At 45.1% G+C, this 20,788-nt stretch overlaps 1 protein-coding gene across 1 annotated transcript in view; it reads left to right on the forward strand.

Moving 5' to 3' along the window:
• The window catches only part of AK7 (adenylate kinase 7), a 95,824-nt gene that overhangs the window by 7,938 nt on the left and 67,098 nt on the right, over window positions 1–20,788 (forward strand). The window contains exons 3-4 of the mRNA XM_039469040.2: window positions 6,514–6,622; window positions 11,130–11,224. Coding sequence (XP_039324974.2) covers window positions 6,514–6,622; window positions 11,130–11,224 — 204 coding nt within the window. The remainder of the gene's footprint in view (window positions 1–6,513; window positions 6,623–11,129; window positions 11,225–20,788) is intronic.

Raw genomic sequence — 20,788 nt, forward strand, 5'->3', positions numbered from 1 at the left:
AGGAGTGGCTCTCTTCTTCTCCCAGGCCACCTTCTCCCTGACCCTGCCTGCTACTCTCTGGAGCCTACCATACAGCTTGCCACATGCTGTACCCTGGAGCAGCCTTCTCTCTTTTTCTTTTTACCTAACCTATCTTATTGATCCTTCAAGACTTGTGTCACTTCCTCCAGGAAGCCATTCACGATTCCTACTTCTCTCTCACTCAAAGTTTGGATTCTGAGCTCCCATATCATCCTTTGCCTGGCTAGATCATAACGCTTTTCACCCTTATTGTTATCACCTGTCTATTGTGAGGTCCATGGAAATGGACTGTCAGCTTCTTGAGGGTGGAGACAGTGACTTGTTTATCCCAGTGTTTATCCATGTGTCTGTGGCACCTAACACAGCCACTGCTACAAAGTGGCCTCAATAAATACTTGTGGAATGAAGAAATGCGTCCCCCTGGACATCTTTGGGACCTTCCCATTCACCCCCTTTCCCTGTCTTCTGTGTATTCTTTCCCATTTATCCCCCTCTGTCTTCTTACCACTGGCTTCTTCCTCTCCACCTACACATATGCCCACATTGTGTAATGTAATGTAAAACACTTCGCTTGGCCTCGCTGCTGGCCACCAGCCTTTCCCTGCTCCTGGCCCCTGCCACCACTGAACTTCAGAAGGAGACCAGCCGCATTTGCAGGCCTCGCCTCTTCACCCCTCCATTCACTGGTCTACCTAGTGCTGGCTGGCTCTGCCCACAACACTTTACAGGAAGTACCCTGGCCAGTGTCCCCAGCAGTCTCCTGACTCCCAAGGGCTTAGCTCACCTGGCTTCACAGCAGCAGCCTGGCTTCCCAAGAGAAACTGGCCTTCCCTTCTGTGCCTCGGCTCTGCACTGACTTCCTAAGCACCCAAGCATTCCTTCCCAGTGTCTTTCCCTGGCTCCTTTTCCTCTTTTAACCCTTTAAAAATGCAGTTTTCCCCAGAGCTCCCTCCTTTCCTATAACAGATTGCCTTCCTAAATCTTATCCAGCCCTGTAGCTTCAGCTCCCCACATAAGCCAATGCTTTCGTCATCTGTCTGCAGCCTCTAAACCCAGCTGCCTCCTAGACCTGGTTATCCTGCAGGCATTGTTAAATCAACATATCCAAAATCATATTTATCAGGCCCCCTACAAAACCACTCTTTGTCCGACTTTGTACTACTGATTTTTATTAAGGGCCTTGCTATCTCTGTCAGTCGGGGCTGTCTGGGACTGCATGCACAACTAGTGCTCGACTTAACGATCACGGCCGGGACCGCGGGACGGTCGTAACACGATTTGGTCGTAAGTTGAGTAGGCTATATGTACAGTTGAAATGGTGCACGCGGAGATGGTAGTGCTGCCGGAAGCTGGTCCGCACTGTCGTATGTCCAGCTGGGCAACGTTTGCGCTGCCAGATGAGCAGAGCAGTTGTGGCTAGCGATTGTGGTTGTAAAGTCGAATGGTCGTAAGTTACACAGGTCGTAAGTCGATCAATACCTGTAATAGAAAGCAGAGGTGACCCAAACTGGCTTAATAAATAAGGAAATTTACCAGCTTATGTAGCTCGTAGCCCAGAAGTGGAACCAGCTTCAGGGCTGATCTGCAGGCTGGAGCCCCTCTTCCTGCCCCTTCCTGGGCTCAGCCCTCCTTGGGGGGTGACTTTATCTTCAGGCTGGCAGCAAGGCTGCGACAGTTGAGGGCCTTAGTTCCTACACAGCAACACCCTGGCAAGGCAAACTTCCAAAAGGTCTCGGAGAAAGGAGGATGGCCATTGCCAGCAGTCCCCAGCAAGCGTCTCTTTTGAGTCTCACTGTCGTAAATGGAGTCATTGTCCTTTTCCGGAGCTAGTCACTTACCCTTAGATCAATTAGTCTCATCCTTTAAGCTAGAAGAGGGAGTTAATTTCCCGCAGGCTGAGGAGTATCTGAAGCAAAATTGAGGTTCTGCTGGAGAAATGGAAAAGGAAACAGAAGTTTGAAGGCAGCCAATAGTGTCCTTTATCTCGTTTATTATACACTTGCCTTCCCTCAAAGCTGAAAACCTCAGAGAGCTGTGGGCTCTTGGCTTGCCCTTCACTCCTGAATCCTGCTGGTCATGGGGTCCTCAGCACATCTCTTTGTCCGGTGTCATCCCCTCCTTTCCATTCTCATAGCCATGTGCATTAGTTCTGATCTTCGCTGTCTCTCACTACTCACCTGAATTTGATTCTGTGAATGTTTCTTGAGCACCCCAATGAGCCACAGAGGAACATGGCGCTCACAGCTTGGCAGGGACTCTGCAGCAGTACATGTGGGGACAGAGGCGTGCACAGAGCATCGCCCAAGGCACTCTGAAAGGGGCACCTGAGGAGTTCTCAGTCTTATCTAGAGAGGAAGGAAGATGAGGCTTCAAACCCCTCCCTGCCAAACAGATCGAGGCCTCCTATGCTCTGATCTTTAGATCTTGTAGCCTCCGTTAGCACAAAGTCCTGCAGATGGTCCTCCCTTGGAAGTTTGGGATCTGCTGGAGATGGTGGGGCTGAGGCTGCTCTTCCATAGTTGAGTGGAGCTTATGAGGCAGGTAAGGGGGGAAGGAAACACCATGCAAGGGGGAATGACTGGGTAAGTGTGTGGTGTGCTTTGGCATAGAAAGAGCATGGGTTGGCCAGGCACGGTAGCTCACAGCTGTAATCCCAGCACATCGGGAGGCCAAGGCAGGAGGATCATGAAATCAGAAGATCAAGACCATCCTGGCTAACATAGTGAAACCCCATCTCAACTAAAAATACAAAAAATTAGCCGGGCATGGTGGCGTGCAGTCCCAGCTACTTGGGAGGCTAAGACAGGAGAATCGATTGAACCCAGGAGGCAGAGGTTGAAGTGAGCCAAGCTGAGAGTGCACCACTGCACTCCAGCCTGGGCGAGAGTGAGACTCCATCTCAAAAAAAAAAAGAGCATGGGTTATTAGGAGCCACAGGGAAGAAACAAGGTGGTGGAAAAGGTGAGAGAGTGCTTGCTTCAGCAGCACATGTGCTGAAATTTGAATGATACAGAGAAGACCAGCAAAAAATAAAGCAAAGGTGAGAGAGAGGTGAGAATGGAACCAGCCTGCTCAGGCTATGAAAGGTGCTTCTACTTGGCTCAACAAGCCACCTGCCATTCCACGAGCTTTCTGGGCTCTGCCAGGTGAGCTCGTATTCACCCTTCCAACCCAAGTCAAATATCTTCTCCTGTGAGACATATTCATGTCTCATGTGTTTCCCTTAGTCCTTTGAACCTCAGATATACCTCTATGACAGTCCTTTCCCACTTTGGGGCTTCTGTGTCTGGCTGTACAGGTTACACACTGTACAAGAGTGCCTGGCTAAGGGAGTGAATAGGGGCTGAAGAGCAGCCTGGTATGTTGGCTGTCCTGTGCCCCAGAGTCCACCCCTTCTTATAATTTTTTCACCAAGCAGGTTACCTTTTTTCTCATTTGTACAAAGGCTTCAGGTGTGCTTGGTTGGGCCCTTGTCTACGTTAGACCATGATTATGTGGTATAAGTCTTCTCAATAACACACACACAATGCTTCTTAGTATCATTAGCTATATATTATTCAGTTTTGTCTCTGTCGCTAGAGTCAAAAGCAGGACCAACAATGTTTGTTGGGTGAACAAATGAATGCAGAAAAATTGTCTCTGAACATTGGGTCAGGATGACCATTCTCTTGAAAATGTGGCTGTTTCGTTCTAAATAGATCCAGCCATAATTTGACACGTGTGCATATTTTTCTATGGACACTACTCGCACCTGCTTTTACAAGCTGGAAACGTAGATGCTGTATCTTCTTTCTCTTGGACCACATCTAGAATACACATCTTCGAGTCCTTGTATTCTCCCAGTGTTTCTTCTTTTCTTTCATGTGTCATTTCTGGATTTTGATCCATCCTAGGTGTAATGGGAAGGTAGTGTCCTTATCCATTGTCGTACTGTTGGTAAAGTAAAAATCAGTGTTTGGATCAAGATTGTCAGTGGCTTCCCTCTTGCACATTGAATCGAGAGAAGGAACTGAAAGTCTGGTGATATGGGTCCCGTTGTTTCTCCCCCACCCCCAACAGAGAGATTGAAGTTCAAACCCCCAGTATTACTAAATACAGCCATATTTGGAGATAGGGTGTTTGCAGAGGAAATCCAACCAAATGGAGGATTTCATTCATTAAAGTGGGTCCATCATCCAGTATGACCAGTGAGCTTGTAAGAAGGGGAAATTTAGACACAGACAACACACAGGTAGAATACCATGTGAATATCAAGGCAGAGATCAGGGTGACATATCTACTAGACGAGGAATAGATTGCCACCAAACCAGCAGAAGCTAAGGGAGAGGCAGGGAACAGACTCTCCCTCTCAGCCCTTAGAAGGAACCAACCCTACAACACCTTAATCCTGGTTTTTTAGCTTCCAGAACTGTGAGACTTTTGTTGTTCAAGCCATTCAGTTCATGGCACTTTGTTACAACAGCCCTGGAAAACTAATGCAGATTCATTCAAAAGGATCTCAGGAACGGGGCTGGAAAAACTAGCAACCTAGCGCATGCTGCTTAATTTAACAAGGACGAGTTAACCTTGCCAAGGCAGAACTGTCATTTCCTAAGGAGAGACATCAACTTCACTTTGTTCTTCAATAAAGGGAAGAGACCCAGCTTGTTCTAAAAGGTTCTGCTTTAATACAGTTGGTCAAGGAACTGCGGAAAACAGCTGATGCTCAGGACAATGGGAATAACAACTAATGCAAATCTTGGTTTGGAAACGTGGGGTTCTTTTACAGTTCCCTTAATGCACTCAAGGCACCATACTACCGGGAAGCCTACTGGTATTCATGCAGCAAGGAATGACTAGTTAAAACACAGTGATTGCTGGCTAGCACAGTGGCTCACGCCTGTGATCCCAACATTTTGGGAGGCCAAGGCAGGTGGATCACCAGAGGTCAGGAGTTTGTGACCAGCCTGGCCAACATGGTGAAACCCCATCTCTACAAAAAAAGAAAAAAAGATTAGCCAGGCATGGTAGCCCGTGCTTGTAGTCCCAGCTACTTGGGAGGCTGAGGTACGAGAACCACTTGGACCTGGGAGGTGGAGATTGCTGTGAACTTGAGGTCGTGCCACTGCACTCCAGTCTGGGTGACAGAGTGAAACTGCGTCTCAAATTAAAAAAAAAAAAAACACCAAAAATGATCACCAAAGTTACTTCTGTTTAATATATGAACTTTACATTTTTAACCATTAAACGTTTCTGTATTTTTAAAATAGTTCCAGCTGTCAACCATAATAAGGTACCTTAATCTAGAAAGAGAACATCTTGAGAATTCTAAGACAATCCACATTTATCACTCATCGGCACTTCTGAGTGATTTGTGATATATAATTGCTCAAATAATCTTCCATAGAGCTTGACTTAGTTTTATTTTTATTTTTTCTTTTTTTTAATTGCATTTTAGGTTTTGGGGTACATGTAATGAACATGCAAGATTGTTGCATAGGTACACACATGGCAGTGTGGTTTGCTGCCTTCCATCCCCTCACCTGTATCTGTCATTTCTCCCCATGCTATCTCTTCCCACCTCCCTACCCCCCCACCCTTCCCCCATTTCCCCCCAACGGACCCCAGTGTGTAGTGCTCCCCTCCCTGTGTCCATGTGTTCTCATTGTTCAACACCCGCCTATGAGTGAGAATATACGGTGTTTGATTTTCTGCTCTTGTGTCAGTTTGCTGAGAATGATGGTTTCCAGGTTCATCCATGTCCCTATAAAGGACGTGAACTCATCGTTTTTGATGGCTGCGTAATATTCCATGGTGTATATGTACCACATTTTCCCTATCCAGTCTATCATCGCTGGGCATTTGGGTTGGTTCCAGGTCTTTGCTATTGTAAACAGTGCTGCAATGAACATTCGTGTGCACGTGTCCTTGTAGTAGAATGATTTATAATCCTTTGGAATACAACATACCCACAACCATCTGATCTTCGACAAACCTGACAAAAACAAGCAATGGGGAAAGGACTCCCTGTTTAATAAATGGTGTTGGGAAAACTGGCTAGCCACATGCAGAAAGCAGAAACAGGACCCCTTCCTGACACCTTACACCAAAATTAACTCCAGATGGATTAAAGACTTAAACATCAGACCTAATACCATAAAAACCTTAGAAGAAAATCTAGACTTAGTTTTAAATGCCTCACTCATTTCTTTCAGTGTGTTCTAATGCTTCCCTTCTGAAATGGAGTTTAAACAGCGTGTAGAAATAATAACTGAGATTATTATGCAATTTTTAAATCATCTGTTCCAAGTGGTTTTCATAAACTTCTTTGTTACTTGAAAACTATGCACAGAAGAGAGTCACTGTTTTATTTCAAATTGAAATCCTCTTGCAAGTGTTTCCTGTGGGACTCTTCAGTGTAGCGGATCTCTTTTGAAAATTGTCATTTCATCGAAATATTAAGGTTACCTTGTTAGCTTCTTGCTGCAAATGGCTGTCGATTTTCTTTTTCAGGCCATCTCCCGAGAAGACCTTCTCCTGCGCCTGCTGGAGTGTGATGTTATTATTTATAACATCACTGAGAGCCCACAGCAAGTGGAGGAAGCCATCTGGGCTGTCTCTGGTCAGTGAGGTGTACTCTTCTATCACCAGAGATGCTATTGTAGTGCTGCTTACTTTACCTAATAGTCATCTATGAACACTAGTCTAAATAGGGCTAGAAAAAAACTGATCTGGAACTTCAGACCAGTCTCTGTATCAGACCAGTAAACTGGTATGAGACTTCAATTCAGTCTCATGGATTTCATACCTAAAGTATAGGTATGGTGGCACGAGCCTGTAGTCCCAGCTACTCAGGAGGCTGAGGCAGGAGGATATCTTGAGCCCAGGAGTTTGAGGCTGTAGTGAGCTATGATCATGTCACTGCACTTCAGCCTGGGTCATGTTTCATTTTAAAAAGATGAAACTTTTTTTAATGTTTAATACATTCTCTGGTCAGTGAGGTGTACCTGAACTATGAAATTCATGATAATAATATGCTTGTGGATAGATAGTTCAGAAGAATAGAATATTTTTAATTATCAAAATATCCTAATACTTTGGGAGGCCAAGGTGGGAGGATTATTGAGACCAGGAGTTCAAGACCAGCCTGGACAACATGGCAAGACCTTGTCTCTACAAAATAAAATAAAATAAAACAAAATAAAATAAAATAAATACATATTTTTTAAATGAAGCGTTACCCAGGCTGAAGTGCAGGGACATGATCAAAGCTCCCTATAGCCTTGAACTTCTGGGCCCAAGAAATCCTCCCACCTCAGCCTCCTAAGTAGCCGGGACTACAGGCTAATGCCACCATGCCCAGCTAATTGTTCTTTTGGTAGAGATGGGGTCTTGCTATGTTGTACAGGCTGGTCTCAAACCCCTGGCCTTAAGCGATCCTACAGCCTCAGCCTCCCAAAGCACTGGAGTTACAGGCGTGAGCCATGATGCCTGGCCAAAACATTTAACTTTTAAAATTCAACCTGACTCATTCTGTAGGCACTGCTTAAGGAGGTGGGGTTGAATGTACTGAGGAGATACAAAGATAAGAAAAGCATTATACACCAGGCACAAGTCATCACACAAGAGACAAGGCACGCAAGAGAAACTTTAATGCAACAAAGCGGGTATGCTCACAAGAAAGTTATGTTTAAGAGCCCCATGACTTTAGGAGGGGAGGAATTATTTCTAACTCTAAATATTTGATTCAATTCAACAAATGTTCCCTGATGGCAAAGGTCAGAAAAGGCTTGTAGAGAATGCTTGTATTTTGAAAGTGCTTTGAAAAATATAATGAACTGTAAGGCCCTCTAGTCTAAAAGAATGAAGTGGTGTTTAGCAAGGTGGTACTTTTGTGATTCATGCTCCCCCAAACCAACCTCCTTTTTTTTTTTTAGACAAGATCTTGCTCTTTCACCCACACTGGAGTGCAGTGGCACTGCCTCGGCTCACAGCAATCTCTGAGGCCTCCTAGGTTCAAGTGATTTTCCTGCCTCGGCCTCCTGAGTAGCTGGGATTCCAGGCGTATAGTACCATGCCTGGCTAATTTTTGTATTTTTAGCTGAGATGGGGTTTCCCCATGTTGGCCAGGCTGGTCTTAAACTCCTGACCTGAAGTGTTCCACCCGCCTTGGCCTCCCAAAATGCTGGGATTACAGGCAGGAGCCACAGCGCCCAGCCAAGCAACCTCATTTAATACATCAAAATGCCTCCACAGGTGCCTACTGATTGTGCTTTTCAGACTTTAACCACTGACTTCCTGCTATGACAGATGGGCAAAAGCCTTTCTTAGGACTACCCTCTCCCCCTCAAGGGAACATAACCTTTTCTCAAGCTTTGACACTGTATTTCCTTTCATGAGCTTTAAAACGTAGAGTGTTTTACTGCTCCCTCCTAATAAAGAGATTCAAATAATCAAGAAATTGACTTCTCTATTTAGAGGAAAAGTTTCAACTGAATTACTTTGTTTTTGGGATATACAGTGTTTGTGTCTGTAAGAAAGTATAGTCAGAGATTCTTCAGTCTGTCACCAGAGTCACCTGGGGGGCATGGGGTTGGTAAGGGATGAGGACTTTGTCATTTTACGTGATGCACATTCTTAGATTCTGTTTTTCTTGCAATGGATATGTATTCCTTTTTCCTTTTTTTAAAAGGTAGGGTCTAACTCTGTCACCCTGGCCGGAGTGCAGTGGTACAATCATTGCTTACTGCAGCCTCAAACTCCTGGCCTCAAGTAATCCTCCTGCCTCAGCCTCCCAAGTAGCTAGAATTACAAGTGTTTACCTAGCTATTTTTTTTAATTTTTCATAGAGATGAGGTCTAACGATGTTGACCAGGCTGGTCTCCAACTCCCAGCCTCAAGTGATCCTCAGCCTTCAATGGTGCTGGGATCACAGGCATGAACCACCACACCCAGCTACGTGTCATTTTTCATAATGTTTCATTAAATTATTTTTAAATGTTTTAGACTTCTCCACCTTGCCTTTTGCAGATACTATGGAAGGAAGGCAAGATGACAGAAGAAAGAGGAACACATTATTAGATATGAGAGAAAATATTTGCCTATAGATGAAGGTGTATTCAAAGGGGGACGAGCAAATCATTTTAGATCTATTATAAATATCATAAATAAAAAAGGATAACCCAGTTAGAGGACTGGAAAGTGTGCCAAGTATTCACAAAATAGGCTACACTGAAGCTCAGCAGAGCAGCAAGGTTAAAAGAGCAAAATAAATTGAAGAGATAATTTTTGGTATTAGAATAAAAATAGAAACAAAATTGACACAAAGTTTGGATTAATACATGATCATAGTGGTGTTCTTAGACTTAATTCAGTAACACTTTCTCATTTTAGGGTAGAAATCCATCCATTTACTAGATTCAGGATATCAGCATTTCATTTTTTTGCTTGTTTAGGGAATCACCTCATGATACTAAAATCATACCATGACAGCTGCATCACTTAGCCCCTCTGACAATTAGACCTCACTTTGCAGCTGAGATACTTTTCCTTTTTTTTTGAGACAGAGTTTCACTCTTGTTGCTTAGGCTAGAGTGTAATGGTGTGATCTTGACCCACTGAAACCTCTGTCTCCTGGGTTCAGGCGATTGTCCTGCCTCAATCTTCTGAGTAGCTGGGATTACAGGCATGTGCCACCATGCCCGGCTAATTTTGTATTTTTAGTAATGATGGGGGTTTCTTCATGTTGGTTAGGCTAATCTTGAACTCCTGACCTCAGGTGATTTGCCCACCTGTTCCTCCCAAAGTGCTGGGATTACAGATGTGAGTCACCGCACATGGACTATATTTTTCTTGAAAATTATCCATCATGAAGAATATTTTAATGGAATCCCTTAGCCAAATACATTCAAGGAGATTTGATGCTTAAATGTGTAGAGAGCCTTTCTGCAAAGCAATAAACCCTTTGGAAATTAAATGCTCATCTTGGCCGGGCGCAGTGGCTCAAGCCTGTAATCCTAGCACTTTGGGAGGCTGAGGCGGGCGAATCACGAGGTCGAGAGATCGAGACCATCCTGGTCAACATGGTGAAACCCCGTCTCTACTAAAAAAATACAAAAAATTAGCTGGGCATGGTGGCGCGTGCCTGTAATCCGAGCTACTCAGGAGGCTGAGGCAGGAGAATTGCCTGAACCCAGGAGGCGGAGGTTGCGGTGAGCCGAGATCGTGCCATTGCACTCCAGCCTGGGCAACAAGAGCAAAACTCCGTCTCAAAAAAAAAAAAAAATGCTCATCTTTCTGTTGACCTCTATCCTAAATACAGATCCCTACAAGTTGTTGATAACCAAACATTTCTGCCTTATCAGTTGTCTCCACTACAGCCCACAGCCCCAGGGGTGGAGTGGGAAGGGTGAGCTCACCCCAAATTACTTCCTTCCACAGTGGCTTTCACTAAACAGGGTTGCCTTATGGGAACTCCTAAGAGGGCCTTACCTTCTGATGATGTAGGGCCTCTGCTGTCCCATCCCCAGCCTGCTCTCTTTTCTGGGCAGCTGGCTAGGTGGCATGGTGGAGACAGCACGCGTCTGGCAGCCAGACAGCCTGGATTGGACCCTGTGCCCCATTGCTTCCCTCTATGATCCTGGGCAAACTGTGCCTCAGTTTCCACATCTGTAACACAGAATACCTCTCTCATAGTGAGAGGAATTCAACAAAGCCCATGAGTTGTTCTAATTCATGTCAGCTATGACCCTTACTTTCACCAGCCCTCCCAAAAAGTAAAAGCACATGGTCAGAGGCCAGAAACCAGGAAGGGACCGCAATTTTGAGTTGAGCTCGGAGAGTATCAGGCAACTGATGAGCATAGTGGAGAGAAAGGGCTGCAGTGGAGAGCACTGATGAGGCGGAAATGCTTGGTTCTGAACAACCTGTGGGGATCCGTATTTCGGATACAGGTGGTGAGAAAGGAGGGGGAATTTGAAGAACAGTGATGGGAACAGGTCAACGAAGCATCAGAGGTAACAGCGCCTTGGTGTTAAATGGCTCCTATTGGTGACTAATAGTACACATGATTTCAAAAAAAGCAAGTTGTGCCCGGGTCCGAATAACCACTCTGCTTTTTGGCCCCACAGCACTGAATGAAGAAGTCAGCCACTTTGAAAAGCGGAAGGTATTTATTTTACTGTCCACGGTGTTGACCTGGGCAAAATCCAAAGCCCTGGACCCCGTAAGTAGAGTGTTAGCTTTCCTTTAGGTAACATTTCACCCTTAACACCTTGTAATCTGTGTGCAGAGGGAGCTTCCTACAGCGAGTTGTGTATTCTCACCCTCCTGAATCCTGTTCCATAGAAAACACCCAACAGAGTTCGTTGCCTCTAAGCACATACAATTCTAAGGGATTCCATCGTTTTATATGCCTCTAAGAAAGAAAAATATGCTGCTATGAAACTATAGCAAAGCTTATTTATCACTTATACTTTGTATTTTAAACATATTGAAAGAGCTCTCTTTTAGACTTACTTAGACCCATATTGCCGTCACGTAACGTTCTTGTGCATACATTAAAAAGAAAATACAGGCTGGGCTCAGTGGCTCAGGCATGTAATCCCAGCACTTTGGGAAGCTGAGGTGGGGGGATCCCCTGCGGTCAGGAGTTCAAAACCAGCCTGGCCAGCATGGCGAAACCCCATCTCTACTGAAAATACAAAAATTAGCCAGATGTGGTGCTGGGTGCCTGTAATCCCAGCTACTTGAGAGGATGAGGCAGGAGAATCACTAGAAAACTGGGAGGCAGAGGTTGCAGTGAGCCAACATGGCGCCACTGCACTCCAGCCTTGGGTGACAGAATGAGACTCCATCTCTAAATAAATAAATAAATAAATAGAAAATATATGTAAAATGTAGTGATTATAGTGTTCCCAAAACTTCCTCATATTCAGACTCTATCTCTGAATCACACCACATTCTTTTTCTGCACAACTCAATATAAAACCTGAATCATGTCATTTATTTGTAGTACCTGTCTATAAAGTACATGGTTATTATGTTGCAAGAGAACATGAACCACATTATTCCAATACTGCTTATTCTCTTGACTAGTGTCAGATTGACATTTGCTGCTCTGTTCCCGTGCCGGTGTGCCTACGCACTACCTTTCCATTTCAGTGCTGAATCACAGTGTACTCTTTCAAAAGGCAATGAAATCAACTTGAGTGGTACCTGACTCAACTTGAAGTGATAACAATAGCAACAGTGTTGCTGAGTCACCCGTAGCGACACTGCCAGTGCTTCCTGGCTGACCACAATGATAAGCCATTGATTCCAGATATGTTCTAATTTCAGAAATGATAATGTGAAAAAGTGCATGTTGTGGTCAGTGAATATTATACAAGGAGATATTTAGGTATTCATCACACTTATTGCATCAAATGGTACGTAGTTGTTTAATTGCCTCAGTCCTGGTAGACTGAGAACCCCTTGAGGGCAGGGACCACAGCTTTCATGCTCTTTCCTTGTAAAGTTTTCTCACCTACTTTGGATGCCATCACCTCAAGGAGCAGGCCATGGTCATTTTATTCCTGTTACAATCCCTTCCTTCAGAGTGTCCAGCTAAGTGTCCACTATAAAATAATTGTGAACTGATGGACTGGCTGATCACTGCGCTAGCATCCTGACTGACTGTCCCAACCAAGATAAGCAAAATAATGAAGAAGTCCAATACAGACTTCAGGAACGGCTGGACGCAGAGGATTCAACAATGTCCTCAAGGCTCACCAACTCACTCTCATTCTTTTATGGTTTCTTTTCTACTCTGAGTAGACTTCACTCTCTAGTAAGCCTGCCCCTCCTTCTGGCTCCCAGCAACTCCCAGGCAGACATCTGACAAGCTTCAATTCCCTTTTCCGACTGTAGATCATGTCCCATCCTAGGACTGGAATGTGTGTTTGGGCAAGTCTTCAGTCATGAGCCTAACCTTGATCTAGTCACTGTGGCCAGGGGCATGACTGGCCAGACCCGGGATCATATACCCATTTAGACAGCCAGGGATGATCAGCCCCCTACACTGCATGGACTGAGAGTGGAGAAGAGAAGGGTCCCCAAAGAAAACATGGGGCAATGGCTCCTGTGTTAGCTCCTGTGTCCTTTTGGCATGCCCTCCTCCTCTCACTGTGGTTTTAGTTTGCATTTCCCCAGTGACGAATCATGGTTTTCAAAGTCAGATTTATCAAGATATAATCAATGTACTCGGCCAGGTGTGGTGGTACATGCCTATAATCCCAGCACTTTGGGAGGCAGAGATGGGAGGATTGCTTGAGGTCAGGAGTTCAAGACCAGCCTGGGTAACAAGGCAAAACCTCCTGTCTACAAAAAATACAAAAATTAACCAGGCATGGTGGCACACCTGTAGTTTCAGCTGCTCAGGAGGCTGAGGTGGGAGGAATGCTTGAGCTGTGGAGGTCGAGGCTGCAGTGAGCTGAGATCACACCACTGCACTCCAGCCCGGGTGACAAAGTGAGACCCTGCCTCAAATGAATACATAAATTTACTGTTTTATAGTCCTGAGTTTCCAGAAATGCATACAGTTGTGAAACCACCACAGCAATCAGGATACAGAACACTTTCATCATTTTCAAAACTTCTCTACCTCATGTCACACACAAAGTCAATTCCTGGTGGATTACATAACTAAGATTAAAAGGCAAAACTTTAATCTTTTTTTTTTTTTTTTTTGAGACAAGAGTCTTGCTTTTGTTGCCCAGGCTGGAGTGCAAATAGCATGATCTCGGCTTACTGCAACCTCCACCTCCAGGTTCAAGCTAGTCTCCTACCTCAGCCTCCCAACTAACTGGGATTACGGGCATGTGCCACCACACTGGCTAATTTTTGCATTTTTAGTAGAGATGGGGTTTCTCCATGTTGGTCAGGCTGGTCTCGAACTCCCAACTTCAGATGATCTGCCCACCTCGGCCTCCCAAAAGTGCTGGGATTACAGGCATGAGCCATCACGCCCAGCCACAAAACTTTAATTTTTAAAGAAAAATTAAGCCTGGCATAGTAGCTCACGACTATAATCCCAGCACTTTGGGATGCCAAAGTGGGCAGATCACTTGAGGTCAGAAGTTTGAGACCAGCCTGGTCAACATGATGAAACCCTGTCTCTACCAAAAAATTAAAAAAATTAGCTGAGTATGGTGGTTCACACCTATAGTCCCAGCTACTCAGGAGGCTGAGGTGGTAGAATTGCTTGAACCTGAGAGGCAGAGGTTGCAGTGAGCAGAGATTGCTGCCACTGCACTCCAGCCTGGGTGACAGAGTGAGACCCTGTCTCAAAAACAAAGGAAAAATAGTAGGACCGATGGAGGATTCCTCAAAGAAGACCAAATGCTGCTAGATATTTTTTAATTGAGAAATCTACCTGCAGTAGGATTAATGAAGTAATAAATAATATTTGTGTTTGAGATTTGCTTCTAAATAATCCAGGAGGATGAGAAAGTTAGTGGGGATACAGATAGAACAAGACCAATCATGCAAAACAAGTTTATTCCCAACAAGTCTAATTGAAGGGGGCATGGCAGAAGGAGATGTGGCATCGTTTGAAGTCAGTGTGAGCTGAATAACACTGGTGCTTGCAAGCAACAGAATCCAGCTTGCTTGCTTGCTTTTTTTGAGATGGAGTCTCACTCTGTCACCCAGGCTGGAGTGCAGTGGTGCAATCTGGGCTCACTGCAACCTCCGCCTCCTGGTTCAGGTGATTCTCCTGTCTTAGCCTCCTGAGTAGCCAGGATTACAGGTTCACGCCACCATACCCAGCTAATTTTTGTATTTTTAGTAGAGATGGGGTTTCACCATGTTGGTCAGGTTGGTCTCGAACTCCTGACCTCGTAATCCACTGACCTCGGGATCCACTCGCCTCAGGCTCCCAAAGTGCTGGGATTACAAGTGTGAGCCACCATGCACGGCTGAATCCAGCTTTCTTAATCAGAAAGAGGATATGTTAGAAAGACATAAACAATGTCTTTCAAAATCCACAGTCGGAGATGCCACTGGGCATCGAGGGCTAGGAGCCAGGAGGAACTCGGTAAATCCTCTCACACTTTCCCCTCTGCTTTTCTCTGCTTCTGTTTCCTTGTCATCGCCACAGGAAGTCTTTTTTGTTTTGTTTTGTTTTTAGAGATGAAGTCTATAAAACAGAGACCTCTAAAGAAGGGTTTCCTCTGCCAGACTTACTAGGAGTGGCTTTTGAAAGGAGAGTTCTAGCTGGACTCTAAATCGGAATCCCTGTAAGATAGATTTGGGATAGGTAGACGGAAGGTGAGCTGCAAGGACTCCTGGTACTTTCTTTTTTTGTCATTTTTGTTTTTATTTTGAGATGAAGTCTCGCTCTGTCACCCAGGCTGGAGTGCAGTGGCGCAATCCCAACTCGCTGCAACCTCCGCCTCCCAGGTTGAAGCACTTCTCCTGCCTCAGCCTCCCGAGTAGCTGGGATTACAGGCGCCTGCCACCACGCTCAGCTAATTTTTGTGTTTTTAGTAGAGATGGGTTTCACCGTCTTGGTCAGGTTGGTCTTAAACTCCTAACCTCAGATGATCCACCCGCCTTGGCCTCCCAAAGTGCTGGGATTTCAGGCATGAGCCATGGCGCCTCGCCCTAACTCCTGGTACTTTCTTAGCTCCCCCTTGGCCTTGCAGTATCTTTTTTTTTTTGGACAATATTGCTGTGTCACTCTGGCCGAAGTGCAGTGGCATGATCTCGGCTCACTGCAGCCTCTGCCTCCCAGATTCAAGTGATTCTCCTGCCTCAGCCTCCTAAGTAGCTGGGATTACAGGCACATGCCACCACTCCTGGCTAATATTTTGAGTATAGGTGGGGTTTCACCATGTTGTCCAGGCTGGTCTCAAACTCCCACTTCAGGTGATCTGCCCACCTCAGCCTCCCAAAGTTCTGGGATTATAGGCGTCAGCCACCACCCCTAGTCACACAGGAAGTCTCAACAGCCAAGGAAACCAGTTCTAAGTAAAGTAAGGGTCATGAACATAATAGGTTGGAAAAAAATCATTGTCAGCTGATGACCTTGAAAGATAAGCTCTGTCACTATGAAAAATGTCCCAACAGCGGCCTTTCTGAGCACTTCCAATACACAAATTGTATTTTCTTTCTTTTTTTTTGAGACGGAGTTCCGCTCTTGTTACCCAGGCTGGAGTGCAACGGCACCATCTCGGCTCACCACAACCTCCGCCTCCTGGGTTCAGGCAATTCTCCTGCCTCAGCCTCCTGAGTAGCTGGGATTACAGGCACGCGCCACCATGCCCAGCTAATGTTTTGTATTTTTAGTAGAAACGGGGTTTCACCATGTTGACCAGGATGGTCTCAATCTCTTGACCTTGTGATCCACCCGCCTCGGCCTCCCAAAGTGCTGGGATTACAGACGTGAGCCACCACGCCGGGCACAAATTGTATTTTCTAAGAATGTTTTCTGGCAGAAATAACTCCAGGACTCTGTGGGAGGTAGCCGATTCCGTGTCTTGGGCCAGTGAAAATTGGGATAGGCTGGAACCTATTGTTGATGCTAGAGAGCCAAGATCTTTTCAGAGATGTCCTGGGCAGGCCTGAGAGGACAAAGAGGGCCCCCACCAGCCACGCTGTGGGAAGGCGAGCGCTGGGAAAGTGATTCTGCCTGCTGAGTGTTTTCCATCTGCCCCTCCAGGGCCACTCTCTGCTCTTCTCTACCCTGCTCTGAACTTGTGGTCTAGATCAGCAAGCAACATTGTCCTCTGCTCCCAATTGGGTTTGGCCAATGGGGCACACCGGTGAGAGAATGGGGGAATTGAGAAGAATGAGATAGAGCACTTATCCCCCCAGCTCTCTTCTGCAGAGTTCTTTACCTCCTAGAAAGGCAGGAGGATCACTGGAACCCAGGATTTCAAGGCTGCAGTAAGCTATGATCAGGACACTGCACTCCAGCCTGGGCAAAAGAGCAAGGCCCTGTTTCTACAAAAAAAAAAAAAAAAGAAATTATATTTAATTTCTTATATTTTTTTCTCTGTAGATTGTGTTCTTTACCTCCTAGAAAGAAAAAGCCTCTAAATGAGCTTAGTAATTATAACAAGATAGTAGTAAGACAGGCTGTTTCTAGAAACACTGACAGCCATAGATATATCACGTAACAATGAAAGGAGGACAACTGTAATGCCTGCCAAAGGAAAGGTCAGCCGCTCACCCTTTGCTGGAAAGGCAAACGATGCAAGCAGTTGGGAGGAACTAAAACCCGTGTTAAAGGTTTGAGTTCAAAATACACTGTATTTGTTTTGTAACAAGTGAAACTTAAGGACTAAAGGGAACACAGCCCGGCAACTAGTCGCAAAGGTGCATAACACACAAATGGATCTATGTCCCAACCAGGAATCGAGGAATGACAGCCCGGAACCTGCAGCCACATCTGGTTGGAATTTATGGGCTACAGAGCCACTGGCCAGAGAGAGATTGATCTTCCTTTTCTATCAGTCACATTCTCAAAATGTCAGGGAAGAGACTGGCCGTCAAACCTGTGCTTCTCTTGTGGTTCACCTCATGGAATGTGACCATTTCCCTGGCAGCTGAGGACTAAGGGTGGGGCCAATCCAGAAGAGGGGTGTTGGGCCAGTCACAGGGAGCAGGAGGGGGGTTAGGTGAGCTGGCCCACCATACCATGTGAGCCAGGGCTGCAGAGGGACCAGGACTCAGTTCATCCTGAAGGCAAAGCTGGCTGCACTGTTTCCAGACTCGAGCTGGCAAGTGAATATAAAGGACACCCCATTAAATATGAATTTCAGATAGACAGTAGATAATTTTTTAGCATGCCTGTACCCTGTGACTAAAAAATTAGTCATTTGTTTATCTGAAATTCAAATTGAGCTGAAATTCAAATTCAGCCTCAGCCTTCAGCTACTTGGACTACTCAGGTGGTTGTGCAGCTGGGGCCTGCCTTTGCGCCTCCAATCCATCCTCCGCCACCCAGCCTCAGCCGTCTTGCTGAAATGTAATTCACAACCATGATATATCAATTTAAAAAATGTGAAAATATCACATGTACCTCCAGAATTGGTACAAGGGTGACATATCGAGTTAAAAATACATGTACCAATCAAAAGCAAGCCAGGTGGCTAAAAGAAAGAAATACATGTATTGCAATATTATATATACTTCAAATATGTACGTGATGATATATTAAAATATGTATCAAAATATTAAATATAATTCAGATCATGTTGCTGTCCTCCTTTAAAAGGTTAAAACCCAACTGTGTTTAGTAGCTCAAGCCTGTAATTCCAGCACTTTGGGAGGCCAAGGCGGGAGGATTGTTTGAGACCAGTCTGGGCATCACGATGAGACCCTACCTCTAAAAAAAAATTTTTTTTAATTAGCCTGGCATGGTGGCAAGCACCTGTAGTCCCAGCTACTCAGGAGCCTGCTGTAGAAAGATAGCTGTTCCCTGGAGGTTGAGACTACGGTGAGCTGTGATTGTGCTACTGCACTCCACCCTGGCCAACAGAGTGAGATCTTATCAAAAAAAAAAAAAAAAAAAAATGCTTAAAACCCTTCCATAGCCTTCTGTTGCCATTGGAATGAATCTAAACTCCTCAGCATGTTCCAGAAACCCTGATAATCTCGCTGTCACCTACCACAGTCCTAGCAATTCCCAGCTGGGCTCCAGTCATTTTCTCAGGAGCAGTTGTGCTCCTACCTCAGTAGGAGTTAACTTTTGTTTTTTTGTTTTGTTTTGTTTTGTTTTTGTTTGTTTGTTTGTTTTAGAAGGATTCTCACTCCGTCACCAGGCTGGAATGCAGTTGCACAATCTCAACTCACTGCAACCTCCACCTCCCAGGTTCAAGCGATTCTCCTGCCTCAGCCTCCCGAGTAGCTAGGATTATAGGTACTTGCCACCAAGCCCAGCGAATTTTTGTATTTTTAGTAGAGACAGGGTTTCACCATGTTGGCCAGGCTGGTCTCAAACTCTTGGCCTCAAGTGATCCACCCACCTCAGTCTCCCAAAGTCCTGGGATTACAGGTGTGAACCACCGCACCTGGCCTAAGTAGGGTTTTTATTGTGTGTTTCTTTGACCTCTTCGATTGTTTCCTTGTAAGCTCTTGGCTCAAATGCCTTGGATTGGTTATTTAACTTAGACCAATGTGTTGTGATTGAAAGGTTCCATATTGAACACTATATTTTTAAAACTCTGCTCCAACAAGGATCTCTGAATTTAGATGGATTTTTGCCAAATCACACTGTTGCATGGCTCTCCATTGTTTCTTTTGATTCCAGTAGGTTCTAATGTAGTTATTTTGGTTGCATCCCTCTATGGGACTTCACAGGATGGGGGGTTGTGGAGAGACTGAATATGAGGTACAGGTCAGTGAACTGTCAAGAAATATTTTTCATTCCTCATTCCCAGGAGATAGTTAATCTTAGCTAATGAAACCAGTTTTTAAAGCCTGAGCCAGCAACCTGCATGTGGAATGTTTTTTTTTTTTTCACATATTATTTATGCCGGGGAGGGACAGTGTGGCAAAGAGAAAAAAGAAAAAACAATTTAGGTTTAAAAAATAAAATAAAACTACAGGCTGTGGAGAAGTGGCTCATACCTGCAATCCTACCATTTTGCAAGGGCAAGTCGGAAGGGTTGCTTAAAGCCAGGATGTAGATACCAGCCTGGGTAACAATCTGAGGCTCTGTTTCTACAAAAAAGAAAATAAATTAGCTGGGCACAGTGGTGTGTGCCTATAGTCCCAGCTACTAGAGAGGCTAAGGCAGGAGGATCACTGGAACCCAGGATTTCAAGGCTGCAGTAAGATATGATCAGGACACTGTACTCCAGCCTGGTCAAGAGAGCAAGGCCCTGTTTCTACAAAAAAAAAAAAAAAAAAGAAACTATATTTAATATTAATACCTTTATGGAATCTCAGTGGCAACCTGTTACCACCTCTGCAAAAGAAGACTTTTAGTTTTTAATTTTGTTTAGATTAAATTTAAATTATAGAATTTATCTCCTACAGCATTTTTAGGAAGAGTAAATTACTATTCAAATAAGTGGTATGGTTGGGTGCAGTGGCTCACGCCTGTAATTCCAACACTTTGGGAGGCCAAGGCGGGCAGATCACCTGAGGTCGGGAGTTTGATACCAGCCTGGCCAACATGGCAAAACCCCATCTCTACTAAAAATATAAATAGTAGCCAGGTATGGTGGCAGGCACCTGTAATCCCAGCTGCTCGGGAGGTTGAGGCAGGAGAATCACTTGAACCTGGGAGGTGAAGGTTGCAGTGAGCCAAGATTGCGCCACTGCACTCCAGCCTGGGTGACAGAGCAAGACTCCATCCTCAAAAATAAATTAAATAAAATAAGCGGTATGGCCAGACTCAGTGGTTCATGACTATAATCCCAGCACTTTGGGAGGCCAAGGCAGGAGGATCGCTTGAGCCCAAGAGTTCAAGACCAGTCTGGGCAACACAGCGAGACCCTGTCTCAAAAATAAGAACATAAAATAAGCAGTAGTTGTAAGCTTTGTTTGAGCTTAAAAGAACACAGCTTTAGCCTTAGAAGTCACACATATCAGGCCGGGCGCGGCAGCTCACGCCTATAATCCCAGCACTTTGGGAGGCCGAGACGTGTGGATCACGAGGTCAAGTGATCGAGACCATCCTGGTCAACATGGTGAAACCCCGTCTCTACTAAAAATACAAAAATTAGCTGGGCGTGGTGGTGCATGCCTATAGTCCCAGCTACTCGGGAGGCTGAGGCAGGAGAATTGCTTGAAC

Source organism: Saimiri boliviensis, chromosome 2 (assembly GCF_048565385.1).
Source record: "Saimiri boliviensis isolate mSaiBol1 chromosome 2, mSaiBol1.pri, whole genome shotgun sequence".
NCBI classification, from domain to species: Eukaryota; Metazoa; Chordata; class Mammalia; order Primates; family Cebidae; genus Saimiri; species Saimiri boliviensis.